Source organism: Schistocerca americana, chromosome X (assembly GCF_021461395.2).
Source record: "Schistocerca americana isolate TAMUIC-IGC-003095 chromosome X, iqSchAmer2.1, whole genome shotgun sequence".
In the NCBI taxonomy this organism is placed as follows: domain Eukaryota; kingdom Metazoa; phylum Arthropoda; class Insecta; order Orthoptera; family Acrididae; genus Schistocerca; species Schistocerca americana.
In genome coordinates this window covers 399,161,402-399,181,399 of record NC_060130.1, presented here as the reverse complement: position 1 = coordinate 399,181,399, position 19,998 = coordinate 399,161,402, and the positions used below count along the sequence as shown (strand labels likewise).

Here is a 19,998-nt window from a genome sequence, read left to right as displayed (position 1 = left end):
CGTTTTCTTCTTATTTTATTGGCAAGCTGAAGCTGTGTGAAGATACTGTGTTGTCACGTTCCTTCCTTGGTTTAGGAGTAGCTCCATGAGGCGATGAACGACGTACTCTCCCAATGGTAAGTTGTCTGGATGGCCTTCCTCCTCACCAAGGCACACGAAGGCACTACAAATGTACCTGAATGCTACGTGTGCGCCAACCAGTAACTTGTCTCGACATTTCTCAGGTTTGTTTGACATAAATTCACGAACTTGTTCCATATTTCAGAGACATGAGCAAAATTGTCAGTAGGGATGCGGTAAGTTCAGAATGACATCTAATCGACGCGAAGAAATCTGATAAGTTCGTGAATTCTGCCTCATATCATTTCATCGCTGATGGAATCAGGCACCCAGAAATGCCACCACAGGGCATCTAACAAAACATGTTTAGCTGCAGAAGTACCTGTGGCGTACATGATGACAACTATTGCCTCCAATTCTGCTGACGTTGCGGTCCAAGCGGTGTTTTTAATTTCGTTCTGAGTGTTTCATTATTTTTATTTCTTTATGAAAAGTGACATCGGTTCATCAAAGAAAAGTTGGAAGGACGGAGTCATCCACTCGGTGGCAGGCATATACAGTGGGCCTTCTTCTCCCCATGCGGACGTTCAAAGCAACTCATATTCCAAGCCATGGTGTGTTAGCGACCTATCATTCCGTTCCATACCTTTCCGCCACCTTCACTGTTGATCCGTATTTGTTTCTCAACATATTCTCATGTTGACGAATACATTTCTCCCAAAAAGAGACCAGTTTGTTGATATCATCAGTGCAGAATGTGTGACTTAATTGACGCAGCCTCAACCTCACCTCTGTTTGCACTGCTTCATTTCTAATAAAGTGAGATCTCCAAGGGGTTCTTCCAGTTTTGGAAACAGATAAAAATCGAATGGAGCCAAGTCTGAGCTGTATGGATGACGATCGATAACAGTGAATCCAAGGCGCCGGATTTTTGGAGATGTCGCGGCGCTCGTGTGTGTTCTAGTATTGTCACGCTGAACGAGAGGGTGCTCCGTATGTGGACAAACCCAGTTTCCTGAGTTACGTTACACATCGCCATTTTGCACGCTACAATTCGGAGTCATCTAGCGGCAGAGGGTTGCAACTTGCGTCAGCCAAGCGGGGAAGTCGACTGAATATTATGCATGACATGTAATACCTCAATCGAAATTGAGAACAAAAAAAAAAAAATCGGAGGAGTTTCTTTTCAATTCGTCCTCATATTATTAGCATGCACAAAAAGCAAGGAAGCTAAGGAGTCCTGTACAGGAAACTGTTTGCACACGGTTTTCCCCTACCTACAAGTGTTGCCTCCTTACTCTACAGATGCGATGTAGATAAGTACAGCCTGTTAGTGGCATTCACAAAGAATACTGATACATACATTAAACTTTGTACTGTATGTCCACTTCGTTTAAGTATTCTTATGGAGGTAGTCCAGTCGTTGGAATAATGCGTCGTACCTTTGTATATTTTCTTTTAAATTAAGAAACTATATTTCGTATATGAAGACCTAAAATATATTAACTAAGAAACTCCACAACTCCATATGAAATCACTCTAATAATCGGCTTGTACACATTATAACCTTGACTATAATTAAATGTACTTACAAGGATACCATCACATCTGTTAATAATGGATGTCGGTGAGTCTTAGGTATGTTGTAAAGGGACCTGTCCCGATTACCTGGCTAGCGGCCTTCCATGCGACGGTCCACAGTTCCCGAGAAAACTAACGTTGAGTTATTCGTATGTCCTATACTTATAACGTTAGCCGTTCTTCGGGCAGGTCACCGGCTAAGGCTCCACGCTGGTGGTCCTTGTTCAGATACTGCATGCATCCTTTACTTTTTTATTTTTCCCAATTTCAGGACACAAAACACAATTAAGTAATTTATTTCATGCAAAATTACTTAAAAATACTAATTTTCGCTGAAGTAATTTCGTTAATAACTCAATCATTACAGCACATTCTCTTGAAATGGTTATTCCGTTTGTGGTTCGCAGTTAAAATTCCAAATATTTGGACAGCTCCATGGAGTTCACAACTATGGACCATGTATTAGTAGCTACTGAACGATTTCAGATACAGATGAAAGTACTCATGGCTTATTTTGACGTCGATTATATAGCTGATACTGATCAAACCGGCTGCCAGTACTGATCGGCGTACAATATATCCCTGGCGGAATAAGGAGCGAAACCAGTCCCTGTGTACAAACAAGATTTGAAGAAGATTATTCATTCCTTCACACTACAGTATACTTAGATTGCGTCAGAAAAGATATTCCCTTGCGTTTTCTTTTATATGCAAGAGCCGTCCGGGAAATTCGGTCGGACTGTTCAAAAAAGAGCTGACGAATTTACTCATAAATTAATTAAATATAATTGTGACCTTCATGAAGTAAGGGCAGTTCGTGAAAGTGCTGAACGAAGAGTTTTTAAAACTTATCATTCTTCCGTACGTGGGACAACAAAAATATCTTGACACTATTGATTTCTGGGGAGGGAATACCGATTAGACAATTTACGATCAAATCTTTCTAGATGAAACACAAACATGGACCTGTGCCGTACAAATTATCCCACCCAAATGTACTCTATTTTGCCAGCCCTCTTAACTTTGCTTTTACAGGCGGGTAAAATTTTTCAGGAAGAAATTCAAAATTTGAATTACTAAATACTAATACAGAAATCACTTCGAAGGAAAATTCTGCGTCAATTTAGTGCACCTGCTTTCACAGGAATGATCAGATAAACGTGGTTCGCATCGAAGTTGGTTGAAGGAAAAAAATCTCTTTCAATTTAAACGAACTGTGTTTTCCGGTACCGCCTCTGAAATATCGGTGAGTTTGTAAGGCAAGCTTTCATTGACTTGGCATGGTGCTTAGAGAGTTGGCGTTTCTGTTGCTTTTACGACGAATACAATAGTATCGGGAATTATTTTGTAGCGCATTAAGCGACGCGATTCCATAACAAACGATTACACACCTATAAAGGGTTTTCTGTAATGATTGGTTTATAATGAAACTATTATTTTTTAAAATTTTGCATGACGAATACTATTTAGTGATATTCTGTACCATGCAGTTGGAAAGAAAGTGCACTGACAGATTTAGAGCCTGTACCGCCATCGTGATAGCCGTTAACTTGAGCTGCGGCGCTGCGCTCAGATAGCTGACAAAGGAATAGGTTACAGGTATAGTAGGTAAGCAGAAAACTTCAACATCGATTTGCTCGGAAACTAGCGGTCGTCGCATCACAAGCAGCTTTCCAGTAACACAGGACAGGTCACTTTACAACACACCTAAGACACAGCAAAATCCGCGATTAACAGGTGTGATATCCCCCTTGTTTGTATATTCCACTATTAACTATTCTACATTGCTTCATTTTAAGTCTGTACAACTGTAAATTCTGGCATGTGTGTGTAAGATGTTTCCTAGAACCAAAACAGGTAATAATTCCACCACAGATATATTCAGGGTGACAAGTAACAACACATCATATGTCTTACAAATAAAGTGATAATTTGCGGTGTTTGTAACTTTTTAGGAATTATATTTGTAAAAATACTGAAAATTAATTTTAGTGGGCGTATTAGAACTCCACCAGAAACTTTCAAAGGTGATAGTATGGCCCAAAACAAGAAAAAAGTCTAGTCAACATTGGTTCTAAAATACTATGAGCACTTGTTAAGTGGGAGGGATGTGTTTCGCAGTAGCGAAGATGAACAAGCGCTCCTAGCTTTTAAGGTATAGATTTCAGAGTCTATATTTAGTAGACATTTTTTCCTTGTTTTTGTCCTTAGCTCAAACTCTGAAAGTTTGTTGATGGAGTTTTGGTTCACTTGGTATATACTACGTTTCTTTTTGTTCTAAGAAATCATATATATTTATCTATAAATTACATATAGCAGGCACACTAGGGACATGATATATTGTGACTGACAGGTGTGGGGTAAGTTCAAATCAACTGTTCTGGAAAAAAAAAACCGTGGAGACGAGCAATCGGCTTTAAAGACTCTGGGTGCCTGCTGAGAGCAATCAGTGGAATGTTAGCGATCTAGGGAACATGCGAGACAGATGTATTGGAAATATGATGTGCTAGTAGTAACTTATTTGGCATTCCGTGGTAGTTTTGTCTCATTATATACTGACCGAAAATAATCACAACGCCAACTACGAGTTGTGCGACGTAAACGAAATTTGGTGGGCGTGTTTCTACATCTGAAGGATGATGTCTACACCAATTTCACGCAAGTTGCGTAAGAGTGGCTGTAGTAGCCCCACTATAATAAGAAAACTAGGTTTGCTTTAAATACAGCTGTAACACTCGTGAGAGTTAGTTACCTTTGAGATTGGACGTAGTGAGTTGATGTTAGTCAAGTCTGCCTGTTGGGCGACGAAGACGCCATTGTCGACATCCCACTGAGTTTGAACGAGGTTATATAAGATGGCTACGAGGAGCTGGGTGCTCCTTCTGCGATACAGCAGAGAGAATTGGCAGGAATATTGCCACTGTACATGATTGCTGGCAGCAGTGATCACGTGAATGTACGGTCGCAAGAAGGCCGGCTTCCGGACGGCCATGTGGCTCTACCGAGAGGGAAGACCATAGTGATCGGCGTAAGGCTCTGGCACATCGTACTGCACCTGCAGCAGCAATATGAGTGGCAGTCGGCACCACAGTGACACAACGGTTACAAATCGGTTAGTTCAGAGATAGCTCCGAGCCAGACGCCCTGTAGGTGGTGTCAAGCGAGAGTTCATTGACATGCTGGGTGTAGATTTGTAGTGTTTTCTTATGACAGGTGATTCTATCTCGCTGCCAGTGATGACCATGTGTTGGTTATAAGGAGGCTAGCATAGGGCCTGCAGTCAACCTGTCCGCGTGCTGGACACACTGGACCTACACCTGAAGTTATTGTCTGGGATGTGATTTCATACGACAGAAGGAGCACACTAGTCGTTACCCCACGCACTCAGACTGCAAATCTGGTGATTCGACCTGTTACACTGCCATTCATGAACAGCCCTCCCGGGTGTGTTTTCCGACAGGATAATGTTCACCCACATACCACTGTTGTAAACCAACATACTCTACAGAGTGTCGACATGTTGACTTAGCCAGCCGATGTGGCCGTGCGGTTAAAGGCGCTGCAGTCTGGAACCGCAAGACCGCTACGGTCGCAGGTTCGAATCCTGCCTCGGGCATGGATGTTTGTCATGTCCTTAGGTTAGTTAGGTTTAACTAGTTCTAAGTTCTAGGGGACTAATGACCTCAGCAGTTGAGTCCCATAGTGCTCAGAGCCATGTTGACTTAGCCTGCTCGATCACCAGATCTGTCTCCAGTCGAGCACATATGGGACATCATTGGATGACAACTCCAGCGTCATCCACAAACAACATTAACCGTCCCTGCATCGACCGACTAAATGCAAGAGGCATGGAACTCCATCCCACAAAGTGACATCCGTCACATGTACGATGCAACGCGTGCACCTTTGTATGCTTGCATTCAACGTTCTGCCTGTTACGCCTGTCATTAATGTACCAGACTTCTACATTTGCGATGGCGTATTTCGCGCTAACATTAACCTGCGATCTCGCAATGTTAACAACTTCAATACGTTAGCTAGACGAATCTAAGAAATTTCATTGCCCTACATTAAATATTTTTTTATGTCGTGAATTTTTCCGTCAGTTGTAAACCATTATTCTTTCTTGCTCATTGTTACTTCGGAGAGAGTCCTGCTTCCTTTGTCCTCTACGAAAGCCCAAGTCTCACTAGGAATTGAAAACAAAGGAAAAGTACTTGATCAAATTATGCTTATTTAAACTTTATATTGAATTTCATAAAAAGGTAAAAGTTTTCTTTCACAGGGCAATTTTTTTTAAAATCAGTAACATGACATCTCAGAAAAGATGAAGACCCAGACGTTTAAAAGATTTTACATCTTATAAATTTAATTTCTTTGTTATTGCGAGCTCACAGGACAAAATATTAGTTACCCCCTCTAAGCAGCATACGTATCGCTTTGGTGCGCTGTACATGGAGTAAACATGGTAACCGGGTGTAAATTCCAGTCAGTTGTGTGGACTTATTGCAGTAAGACGAGTCGATGTGCAGTTGTGACAGAATGGCAGACGAGAGGACGTGCCCATGACCATACCGCGACAGAAATTTCTTGATTTGTAGGTCGTTTATGAGTGTGCACCACCCAATGCGTCTGTCGAGATTGATGTAACACTCATAGTCTCAGGAACAGCCGTCGAAAAATATTCTAAACGCCAGAGGCCGGATACGAGTGTCACGCCTTGTCAGTGATAATCGCGCTGCTGGTGTCTGTAAATGTAAGCCCATCTCAAACAGTTTTTGTCTCAACATTGTGATGGGAACTGCACCTTGCAAAAGGCAGTTGCTCACAGCGGAAGGAGTACAAATGGCTCTAAGCACTATGGGACTTAACATCTGAGATCATCAGTCGAACGAGTACATTCCGACGCTGTAAGTACAGGTGTCATCATCATCAAGTATGGTTTTCCTCTGCTCGCTCGCTTCATTTCCTGTCACAAACAGCGACCCGTTCGAAATTCGCTTCATTTCCTGTCATAAACAGCGACCCGTTCTGAATTAAGGATCTACACTCCTGGAAATGGAAAAAAGAACACATTGACACCGGTGTGTCAGACTCACCATACTTGCTCCGGACACTGCGAGAGGGCTGTACAAGCAATGATCACACGCACGGCACAGCGGACACACCAGGAACCGCGGTGTTGGCCGTCGAATGGCGCTAGCTGCGCAGCATTTGTGCACCGCCGCCGTCAGTGTCAGCCAGTTTGCCATGGTATACGGAGCTCCATCGCAGTCTTTAACACTGGTAGCATGCCGCGACAGCGTGGACGTGAACCGTATGTGCAGTTGACGGACTTTGAGCGAGGGCGTATAGTGGGCATGCGGGAGGCCGGGTGGACGTACCGCCGAATTCCTCAACACGTGGGGCGTGAGGCCTCCACAGTACATCGATGTTGTCGCCAGTGGTCGGCGGAAGGTGCACGTGCCCGTCGACCTGGGACCGGACCGCAGCGACGCACGGATGCACGCCAAGACCGTAGGATCCTACGCAGTGCCGTATGGGACCGCACCACCACTTCCCAGCAAATTAGGGACACTGTTGCTCCTGGGGTATCGGCGAGGACCATTCGCAACCGTCTCCATGAAGCTGGGCTACGGTCCCGCACACCGTTAGGCCGTCTTCCGCTCACGCCCCAACATCGTGCAGCCCGCCTCCAGTGGTGTCGCGGCAGGCGTGAATGGAGGGACGAATGGAGACGTGTCGTCTTCAGCGATGAGAGTCGCTTCTGCCTTGGTGCCAATGATGGTCGTATGCGTGTTTGGCGCCGTGCAGGTGAGCGCCACAATCAGGACTGCATACGACCGAGGCACACAGGGCCAACACCCGGCATCATGGTGTGGGGAGCGATCTCCTACACTGGCCGTACACCACTGGTGATCGTCGAGGGGACACTGAACAGTGCACGGTACATCCAAACCGTCATCGAACCCATCGTTCTACCATTCCTAGACCGGCAAGGGAACTTGCTGTTCCAACAGGACAATGCACGTCCGTATGTATCCCGTGCCACCCAACGTGCTCTAGAAGGTGTAAGTCAACTACCCTGGCCAGCAAGATCTCCGGATCTGTCCCCCATTGAGCATGTTTGGGACTGGATGAAGCGTCGTCTCACGCGGTCTGCACGTCCAGCACGAACGCTGGTCCAACTGAGGCGCCAGGTGGAAATGGCATGGCAAGCCGTTCCACAGGACTACATCCAGCATCTCTACGATCGTCTCCATGGGAGAATAGCAGCCTGCATTGCTGCGAAAGGTGGATATACACTGTACTAGTGCCGACATTGTGCATGCTCTGTTGCCTGTGTCTATGTGCCTGTGGTTCTGTCAGTGTGATCATGTGATGTATCTGACCCCAGGAATGTGTCAATAAAGTTTCCCCTTCGTGGGACAATGAATTCACGGTGTTCTTATTTCAATTTCCAGGAGTGTATATTCACAAAAGATTCGCTAATTGCATCACCGGATAAAACACCAAACTTGTCTATGTTCTCGCTTTCTGTTTACCAATCACTTCCCGAATCTTATATGCAGCAACCGCGTTAACGATGTTCATTTTTTATACACTACTATCGTCTCCTCTACACAATTTACATTTACGTTTTGTATTAATAAAATGTCAGTTAGGCTCATTGTGTCTAGATTCATCTACAGAATAGCTTGAGACCCGAGTGTCAGTGTGTCTTGAATTATACGTAGCCGGTGACATTTTCCTGCTATTGCACTCCGCCAGACTTTTTATGTGTGGAAAAGGGAAAGTTTAATTTTACTGCAACGTAATCACACAAACCCAAATTCCTATTCTATCTGGCACAGTCACATAAAGACAGTATAGATAGACCTTATAAAAGAAAAAAAAACGATACTGGCACTTAGAACACCTCCTAACACTGTCATAGACCCATTGGCAATATGTGATCGTGAATTGCGCTACGTGCAATAGTCGTAGATCTTTTCAATGTTTATTGGCTCTCTGAATTAGGTTACAATATTTTCTTCATATACCTTTCAGAAGTCGTTATTTAATGGAAAAAATGGGTCTAAAATTTCGTGTTACACTAACTGCATACTACACTCTTGTTTACACATTTTGGCTCTTAATGTAACGGATAAGGATTTTCAAAACTTCAGCGTCGATTGTACGGCGAGTTCCTCCATCACTACACATGTTGGGATACTTCATAATTATACAAAAAAAACAGCATTTTTGTATCAAAAAACCTGGATCAACGAATTCACTATCAACGGACAGTAATATCCAGTTGCAATACTGACGTCGAGCAGTGATATTTGTGTTTCAGTCGATGTATTACGGTTACTTTGTAATATTTTGGCTTCAGTTTATGAACAGGTGTGTGAGCTACCGAAAAGCCAGTCTGAAGTGCAAATGGCACAAATATTTTCTCGGACTTCTTTCCGTGCCCGCTCGGTTAAAACTTACACTCCATTTGCATCGGGCCGTTGTGTCGAACGTGAAACACTCTGTTATACATATGGAAAGAGACAGCTAAGACAAGGCACTCAAAATATATCCAGAACGAGCATAATTATCAAGATGTGGTTTGGCTTAGTCATAGCACAAAAATGTAGAATTTTCGTAAGTATGCAAGGTTCCTTTTATATCTACAGAACAATCAGTCTCCATAGCTGAGTGGTCAGTGCATCTGACTGCTGTGCGGAGGACACGGGATCAATTCTCGGTAGGAATAGGGATTTTTCCTTACTGGGAGGACTGGAACAGGTTCCAGTCAGTTTCGCGATGCCAACTGCGGAGCTATGTGAATAGGAAGCAGCGGTTCAAACATCTGGAAAGTGGACAAAGGCTGACACCATGTCACTCCACAACACCTCCAAATGTCACTGTATGACAGAGGATGACGACGGCCGGTTGGCGTAGTGCGGTTATTTCAGACTGTTCGCAAAAAGTAGTATGTTCATATCTGCCTAATTATGACACCGACTTCGCATTTTCTTAATAGAACTATGCACCTGTTCCTGTGGCATCAGAAAATGCGTGCAAAGAGGGCTTTAACATCGATAAAACGCAAGTTGAACTTGATCAAATAGTAAGAAGGTAACAGCGCACTAAAGTACTGTCAAGATAAGAGGCTCCACAAGTGTCCGCCCTACAGTAACAAATGCAAGGAAACGTTCGTGTGTTCACCTGTGCACTTGGAGCCCATCAGTCTGTGATCTGCTGTTTGTAGCGATTAGACAACTTACTAGTGAAGCTTTTCCGACTTTCACGTGACAGACGATAGTCGAAAAATTGGATGTGGGTTCGTTTACGGCAAATGTCGCCAAACTGTTAGAGTAATAGGGCAGTTATATACTGAAAGGTAACATGATCGTGTCAAACACTGACGATCAGTTTTTGCAAACATACAGGATGTTAACGGTGTAAGTGTAGATATTTTTGTTGGTGACAGAGGGCATTGTACTGAACAACATTAAGTCAGTATTTGCCTCATTTGCAGACTAATAATTGTACGAGGTGCATTCAAGTTCTAAGACCTCCGATTTTTTTTCTCCGGACTGGAAAGAGATAGAAACATGCGCATTGTTTTAAAATGAGGCCGCGTTCATTGTCAATACATCCCAGAGATGGCAGCACCGTACGGCAGATGGAATTTTACCGCCAGCGGCGAGACTGAGAACTGTTTTAAATACTTAAAATGGCGACGTTTTCCTTGCTTGAATAGCGTGCAATCATTCGCATTTTCTGAATTTGCGTGGTGTGAAACCAATTGAAATTCATCGACAGTTGAAGGAGACATGTGGTGATGGAGTTATGGATGTGTTGAAAGTGCGTTCATGGGTGCAACAGTTTAATGAAGGCAGAACATCGTGTGAGAACAAACTGAAACAACCTCAGGCTCGCACAAGCTGGTCTGACGATATGATCGAGAAAGTGGAGAGAATTGTTTTGGGGGATCGCCGAATGACTGCTGAACAGATCGCCTCCAGAGTTGGCATTTCTGTGGGTTCTGTGCACACAATCCTGCATGACGACCTGAAAATGCGAAAAGTGTCATCCAGGTGGGTGCCACGAATTCTGACGGACGACCACATGGCTGCCTGTGTAGCATGATGCCAAGCAATGTTGACGCACAACGACAGCATGAATGGGACTTTCTTTTCGTCGGTCGTCCAGAAACAAAGCGCCAGTCAGCTCAATGGAAGCACACAGATTCACCGCCACCAAAAAAATTTAGGGTAACTGCCAGTGCTGAAAAAATGATGGTGTCCATGTTCTGGGACAGCGAGGGCGTAATCCTTACCCATTGCGTTCCAAAGGGCACTACGGTAACAGGTGCATCCTACGAAAATGTTTAGAAGAACAAATTCCTTTCTGCACTGCAACAAAAATGTCCAGGAAGGGTTGCGCGTGTGCTGTTTCACCAAAACAACGCACCCGCACATCGAGCTAACGTTACGCAACAGTTTCTTCGTGATTACAACTTTGAAGTGATTCCTCATGCTCCCTACTCACCTGACCTGGCTCCTAGTGATTTTTGGCTTTTTCCAACAATGAAAGACACTCTCCGTGGCCGCACATTCACCAGCCATGCTGCTATTGCCTCAGCGATTTTCCAGTGGTCAAAACAGACTCCTAAAGAAGCCTTCGCCGCTGCCATGGAATCATGGGGTCAGCATTGTGAAAAATGTGTACGTCTGCAGGGCGATTACGTCGAGAAGTAACGCCAGTTTCATCGATTTCGGGTGAGTAGTTAATTAGAAAAAAATCTGAGGCCTTAGAACTTGAATGCACCTCGTAGATATTAAGAGCAGTATGTTTTTAGGATGGTTAGTACATCCAAGTACATGTGGCAAGAACACTTCATTAATGCTTTTTTTCCCCTGGGAGGCAGGTCAGTTCAGGAGTGTAGAGGTAAGGAAGTAAAACGGTAAGTCTGTACTGACAGGTGTAGTCCATTTAGTGATGCAGTTACAACCATGCAGAAAACGTCAGGGAGTAAATTGTGTGACGCGTTTGCGGTAAGGCTGTTAGATGCAGAGAAAAAACAACTAACACACTGAACTGGGGGCATATTACGGTACCAATGACCATGGTATCTGCACATATACATCTAACTTCCTGTATAAGAAACTATTCAGTATACTTGAAGCTTGAATGAAAATACTGTAACAAAAAGAAAATTAGTTGTTCAGAGAAATGTGACTAACCTTTTTATCAGCAGTAACACACAATCACATTGTCACTGAGAGGAAAGTGGAATGTATGAGAGGGATCAGAGTAAAAGGAGTGTTCTGCCAACACTTCATCCTGACACGTTTCACCGATTCCACATTGTGCTTTACCTTCAGTACAATTAATTTTAAAATTGCTTACAGTTCCACGAATCGTGTCTAGGAAAATGGAAAATGTGTCGATTACACTGACGGCTGCTATCTAGCAACATAACGTTTTCCTTCATCTACTTATGTATAACGCAAGTCACTGTGCGGTACATGGAGGAGGTGCATCGTACAAACGTTATCGAATTTCTTTCCTATTCCATTCGCGTAATGAGCGTGGGAATAACAACTGACTATTTACCTACGTAAGTGCCCGACCTCTCTTATCTTACTAGCACGATTTTTACCCAAGATATGCGATAGCTGTAACATAATGACAGCACAGTCATTCTGGAATACGGGTTGCCTATATTTAACTAAAGTACTTCGCCAGAACTAAGTAGTCGTTTTTTTTCAAGTATTTCAGTTTGAGATATCTTAGCAATACTATTACATTTTCGCATTTACTGTTTCAAACCTTAGAACGCGTCTCTGATTTCATTCACTGTCTTGTCATGCTTGCTTGATAAGGACTCCAAATACTACATCGATACTCTGGAATGGATCGCACTATTGTCTTGTATGCAATTTCGATTATAGATGCAATGCATTTTCCCTGAACTCTTCCAACAAATCTATGTCTTCCCTTCGCGTTCCCTAATACTAATCATTCAATTTCATATTATTGTTTAGTGGAACCCCTAAATACTTATACCAACTGACTTGTCTACTAAATTAATAAGCAGATACAACGATGCCTATTCGTAAAGTAAAGTTGGGCACGAAATGGAAACCACAGTGAACGTCCGATGAAGCTTTGCACAGATGCGTTGGGCAGTGTCTCTGGTATTCCTGTCAGTCGCGTCTCGTCGCTCTTTTCAGTTCTGGGGGCACAGTGACCATTTAACGATGCCTAGAAAATAGTGTCTCCCGCCAAATATGTGGGCCCGGTGAGAGATTTCGCCTAATGTCATGGAGCTCACATAATGCAATTGTCATACGTTTCCTTCTTGATGACAGTTCTCGGCCGCACTCTGCAGGGGCAATGAAGATACTCCTGCGGCGTTTTCGATTGGGAAGTGTTTGATCACCCATAATACAGCCCGTAATTTGTTCATCCTGAGTTTCATCTCTACTCACATAAACCTTTGGCTACGCAGATAACATTTTGGCACAGACAACGAGCTCCAGACTAGCGTAGACAAGTGGCGGGAAGCCTTCTATGACAAGAGTATTGGAAAGTTGGTACAAAGCTACGACAGTTGTATAAGTCGGAGCGGTGACTACGTAGAGAAGTAGCTGGAAGGTGTAGCTAACTGTCGTAAATAAAAGACTTTTGATTTTCACAGTGGTATCCATTTCGTGACCGATCGGACGAAGGATACCACCAAACGCTTCTTGTGAAATCGCTCGAACCACGTGGCTACTCTTTGTTAGATATTCGTGAGTTCATCTTTCTCGCTCAACGCGAAGTGTCTGTTCTTCAACACCATCCTTATTCTCCAGATTTGGCGCTCGGAGGCTCCTTTATGATCCCCGCCTTCAATTCTCTCCGAAAGGCTTCCCTTCGCAGATGATATAATAGAGAGTATGCAAAGCGTAAGCCTTTCACGGATAATTTAAGGCCAGTAAACAAAAAGAAGAATACCGGCACTAAATCTGAAGCATAAGGAGAGAGGAAGTCAGCACGTGGATATCCAACAACGCGTGCCTTTAGCGATTGCACATGAAGTGTTTGGTGGCAATTTCCAACAGCTTTACAACAGATGTCAGAAATGTATTGTAACTGATGGTGGTTACTTTGAAGGCCAGTAAAGGTATTTTGTTTGTAACTCTTGTTTCCTTTATTTTCTGAGACCATTCACTGAACTTTACAGATGCTCTTTGTATATTTACGGAGACACCCCATACCTTCGTGTCTTGGTAGCAATCGACGTTGCCGTACAGATTCGAACACCTTTTCGAAATCTCGGAAGGTGAAGCCTACCTGTTGATTAGCATCTTAAGTTTGAAGTATATTGTGCATGAACATGTGCTCCACCCAAGTTGTTTTTTTTTACTCAATCCATGCTGAATCATTAAGTGAAAATTATTTTACTTTTCTCCAGAATCGTCATAATGGTTGAACTTAGAATATTTTGTAAGATACTGCAACAGATTTAAGTCAGCGATACTAGTCTGTAATTCAGAATATCCCATCTATCCTCCTTTTTGTAAATAGGGTTTAGGCACACGGGATTATTCGCTGCGCTAGAGATTCTCGATGAATGTGAGATAGAAAAGGAGGTAATTTGAGAGATATTCAATCCAAGATTTAACTGGCATTTTGGCAAGCCCTGGTGCATTGTTTTTCCTAAGCGCCCCTAAATGTTTTGTAGTACCGATGTCACTGATATCTTTATCTCTCATATGTGAGTGTGTGTACCGGTCGAACTTAGGTAGGCTACATTAGTCTCCTCACACGTGAATACATTTTTTAATTCGGTATATTTCTTAATCCGTAGGCATTCTTCCGTCTATTTTTCGTTAGATTCGAAATATGCGTAGCTTACTTTTATCTGCAGCTCCTTTAGATATATCTCACTCGACTTTGACAAATGGGGAAACCTAGTTTTCGACTGAGATATGAAGCTTTTCCCAAATTGCTTTCTACCACTTGCGAGCTTTCGCCCTTCCTACTTATTTCCTCTGCCTAATTCGTTTACGACATCCTTCTGTTTGGTTTCAGACGCGTAATAACCCTAAGGTAGTAAATACGCCTATTTAAAACACAAATGTCACTGCCATCAGCAGAAATGCTGCGCTATAAAATTTATTATAGGGTTATAAGCCAAAATTAAAAGAAAAAGCTGTTGAAGCACGCGAAATAAGATACTGGCTGCCGATCTTCCTGTGATGGCATAGGACCGATTATTAGTGGTCTGTACTGGTTTCTGTCTATAATAATTAAGATGCATTTCACTTCCAATGCCACGAGCGTGATCTAAGTTCAATGGCAAGCAATACTATGCCATACCAGTGAATACAGACGATATCTCAAGAGCCTGTTATTGTAACACCGCTGTATGGCACTACCTCACTTGGCTACGAGCGGCTCAAATGGCTCTGAGCACTATGGGACTTAACTGCTGAGGTCATCAGTCTCCTAGAACTTAGAACTACTTAAACCTAACTAACCTAAGGAAATCACACACATCCATGCCCGAGGCAGGATTCGAAACTGCGACCGCAGCGGCCGCGCGGTTCTAGACTGTAGCCCCTAGAACCGCTCGGCCACCCCGGCCAGCACGAGCGGCTCAGAAGTACAGCAAAAGGTGGAAGGAGATCGCTTGCGGGTTCTAGTTTCGTCGTGGCATCAAAGCAGAGACAGCTGTGGAGAACGGTTGCGGAAGGACAGACAAATTGCAGAACTCTCCTCGGTCCTTACTAGCCATGCATTTGGCGATGCAAGAATCCCGATCGCCAGAATACTGCTGTCTCCACCCTCTAGGAGTTTAGATCACACACACCGTTTCATTTGATTGTCATGAGATGATGCGCACGCACCACTGACATGAAACTCGTACAGAGCAAAGGGATGTGGGAAATTGTCATGTCACCCACGTTATTTCAACAACTTACATACTGCCAGCATTCCTGAAGTAGTCCGATCGTTTATAAATGTTTTCAGCTAAGAAGGAAACTATCAAAAACATCAGTGACTTGCTCATCTTTTGCCCTATTGCAGTACTTACTGCAACGAATGCTTTTACAGTACGATGTGCTTCTGAAGCGTTTCCGAAAAATTGAGGCTCCAAGTTTTACAAACTTTTCAATACCGTAAGAGGGCTCCAACCATCGAGCAGCGGCTTTAGCAAGCCAAGTTGACGAAACAGATTAGGTGTCAGCATGTACTGCAGTCATTTTCCTTTTTCTTCTCTAACCTCCCTCCAAAAGCTGGTAAGGGTACAATGAATCAGGTTTTTTTTCGGAAATTAACTGTTGTGCCACAAAATAATATACTTGACACAGCTAAATAAAATCAAGACATCATCCTCGAGTGATGCACTAATCCAGAGAAGCGGAACAAGGGAGACTTGCAAGTTAACCAGTACGGTACGCTGATTCAGCGGGAACTGTTGCACTGGCACCGAGGCAGTTTCTTCACGCTGTTTTCAAGCAGGGCGACCAGAGGCGCGAAAGTACCGATAGTGCAGGAAGATGGTGTGGCCACGACACGGGTGGCCTGCTTACCTCACGTTCCAGCCGAGGTTCTGTTATGACGTAAGTGGATGAAACCAGCCCTGTCACAAAACAAGCACTGGCTTGGGCCATATAAATATTCCACATTTTCAGTTGGAAGTGTCGCAGTCGGTCCGCAATCTTTTCGGCTAATAATCTTCCAATTCCGTGGATCTACATATCTTCTACTGTGGATTTAGATACTTCTAAGCACAGCGCTGTGCTCCTGCAGCGTCCCACTCTGGAAACTTGATGCTCTACAACTGAAGGACCTCTTGGTGGCATCTAGTTCGTGACTGGGGGGCATGCAGCTGCTCGTCTACTCCCACCTGGGTGGGCAAACATCGTGTCTCCACTATCCATGTGATTCAGTCTCCGCCGCTGGTGGCTTCTCCATCTATACGCTTACCACGACTGCCTACTCACGAGGCTACTAGCTGCTGCAGGGCAGTGTGGGTGACTCGGCGGCCTGGCGGTGTTGTTGGCGCTGACACTACTGATTTCCTTTCTGCCACTCATCTGCTGCTGCGAGCTTGCATTGGCCAGTGCCTATCTCAGCAGGCGTGGATTATCGGCCCTCTGTGAGCGCTAGCTGACTGGAGCGACATCACACTTATTGAAATGTTCTGAATAATAAGTATATGCTCGAACAGTCCACGTGTGTACTGCCGATCCATAGTGTCCAACGGGCACAATATTTCGGCAATCATACATGTCGCCATCGTCAGGTCCGCTGACGAACTGAGCTCCTGAGGGCGGACGGCCGTCTTAAATCCCATCCCCTCGCGAGGCGTTCTCTCCGCGGTCCGCGCCCGCGCGTCTGCGGTCAGTGAGACGTCTGGCCACAGGCAGCTCCGCCCTCAGGAGCTCAGTTCGTCAGCGCACCTGACGATGGCGACATGTCTCATCGCCGAAATATTGTGCCCGTTGGACACTATGGACCGGCAGTACACCCGTGGACTATTCGAGCAAGAAATACGCCTGGAGAAACTGAAAAATCACAATAAGTGTTTCGTCAATATTCTTCCACTGACGCATCGTTAGGCACCATCGAGCATCCTCTCACAGCAAAATAGCTCATCCACGCCGTGGAGTGGTGGTTTGCCTACATCCTAACGCCGACCTGCCATCACCACTACAAACAGGAACAGCCGGCCAGGCCCGTCATTACAGAAAGTTGTTCTTAATGACAATCATTGTGATACATTCCTGGAGAGTTGTAATCGTGGTATAATTGGAATCATGAAGAAACAGAAGTTTATTTATCCATGCACCGTAGGCGTATCGTAGTTAAGTCATACTGAATTAAACAGTGTTAGAATAACGTACAGGGTGTACGCGTGCGTAGTGAAACTCATGAAGAAACAGAAGTTTATTTATCTATGCACCGTAGGAGTATCGTAGTTAAGTCATACTGAATTAAACAGTGTTAGAATAACGTACAGGGTGTACGCGTGCGTAGTGAAACTCATCCTCTGCGAGCAGTCCTTCCAGTCATACCACAGTCCTTTCGAAATGACCACCACTCGCTGTGCAGAGATGGCGCAAACGATCAATGAAATTTGCCGTCCAATCCTGCAGTGTCTCAACGGAACTCGATTCAGATGCCATACAGATCACCGATTCAAGCTCGTACTGAGTGATGGGACGGTTTCAGGAGTCAGTGCCTTTAAACGTGACGCATAAAAAGTAGTCAGTCTGTGCAACAGGCAATTTGTAAGAATCAAACGCATTGACTGTATTACCGAACTATTCATAAAAAAAGCGAAACAAATCTTGCATGAACCCCTCGGTGCCTGGTCGATCCTCCAACGCTAGTTGTGTGGCGACAAACTGTTCCATAATGGCGTAATGTTGACCACTGATCGTTTCCTACAAGTAAAAAAGGCCAATAATGTCTCTGCTGCATACCACAGTCCAAACAGTAACCTTTGGAGAACAAGGTGATTTCGCTTCACATAGATGGGAATTTTAGGAACCTCAGAATCGCCAGTTCTGCTTATTCACGACTGTATTCAGGTGGAAGTGTGTTTCATCTGTGAACTAGATGCGCCCAACATCAACTCCTTCATTATTAATCATTGTGAGAATCTGGTTCGCAAAGTCAGCCCTCTGTCGCACAGGTATGGCCTGGTGGTTTGAATTTTGAATGGAAACATGTGTAGGCTTTGTCTAAATATTTCCTGTTTGCTAGAATAATTCAAACAAGTCTCAGCTGCAGTTCCTCACACGGATTTCCTTAGATTTTAGTGAAGAATTCCAGAAACCGTGGCGACATGTTTAAGAGTAACTTCAATTTGCCTGGGGCCAACATTCCCCGATAGATCAACCACGCTGTCTGTTCGTTGGAATTTGAGAATAGTTTTCGCATCGGATCTTTCTGGAACACTGAATCGTGTTTGGCAACTATGTCCTTTTGCCGCAGGGCTGTTTTCTAACCTGTGCTTTTCCAGTAAAAACACGTTGTTCAATGGAATACATCATTCAATCTCTTCCCTCGGTACGTTAACCTCGTTTTACGTTTCAAGGGTAGTACTGACTACTCTGAGCTGTGGCACACTATTTATAGGCACTGCGTGTTGCAGCGCCATCTGTTGGCGAGTTTTGGAACTATTTCGAAACTTCTATATAACTAATGTATATAATTCTTACACTTTCACAATAAAACATACCACGTGTTGCACTCGTTTATTGATCTTAGATTCCGATATATTTAGTTTTGAAATCAGGGACTGCGTCGCTGTACACCTTGTACACTGAACTTGTGCTCTATTCGTGGAATAGGCTTAGACTGCCAGCTTTCCTACCTGCTGTGCTGCAGACCGGTTCATTTCGGAGCTAAAAGTGAAAGAAAGAGTTGTTAGTCAACTGGTTCAGGACTCTCGATCGTTAGTCTTCACTGATAAGATATGTTACTGTGTTGTTGAAATGGAACCGTTACCAGGATCTTCAATAGTGACTGAAGAATCGTCATACGAGTGGTTGTTGGAAGATTTTTGTAATTGATTACAACAATCCGACGCCGTTCTAATCTACCTGCGGTCTTTGCACCTACTTTTTGACCAGACAGCAACTCTACTCACACCCACTTTCCGCACATGGTCTAACTTCAGATGTCGTCTGCAACCAGCTTTTTTTTTTTTTTTTTTTTTTTGGTCTGACATCGTTCCGATCGACAATAGGAAGTGTAGTCAGTGCGGGACTACTTTCTTCTGTATCACGTGCTAAAAAATAGTCCGTGCTGTGTTCATCCGCCACAGCTGTACTTAATTAAGCCTGCACACGACCTGCGACAAACCAGTCATATTTGGGAGTTATGTCGGACATCTGCTCTGACCGCCCCGCTGTTCCTCCCGACTAGCGCCGACCTCCGCCGATCTGACGAATGTTACCATCGGCGGACACCGACTCGCAGACGTAGGCCTTGGACTACACCTCACTATAGGGGCTCCATTACAAACTTTAAACCGAGTTACCAGTATGGTGATAACTACTCTAGTAACTCCCGAGGTACTTACTTGCTGTGTGCTTTGTCTTCCTGTAGCCCACATAGACTGTACAGCTGCTTGATAGTGTTATTACTTTCTTCAACTGCATCCTGAATGAAAGTGTTATTGCTTCCACCTTACCTGACTGCTGTTTGATCTGTTTGTAGCAAATCCTTCGGCATCACACTACCACCTTTGCAGATTGTGCAGCTCGATGGCTTGGTATCATAGTAAGCAACTTTAACCGTTGATTTATGAAGATTACTTGAGAAACGCATCGTAATTGAGATTCATTTTTTACATTAAAGTAT

General features: G+C 44.0%; 1 protein-coding gene across 1 annotated transcript in view; it reads right to left on the bottom strand.

Moving 5' to 3' along the window:
* Window positions 1-19,796, bottom strand: part of LOC124556048 (zinc finger protein 628-like) — a 196,562-nt gene extending 176,766 nt beyond the window's left edge. Inside the window, exon 1 of the mRNA XM_047130081.1 lies at window positions 19,718-19,796. Coding sequence (XP_046986037.1) covers window positions 19,718-19,796 — 79 coding nt within the window. The remainder of the gene's footprint in view (window positions 1-19,717) is intronic.
* Window positions 19,797-19,998: the final 202 nt, after the last annotated feature.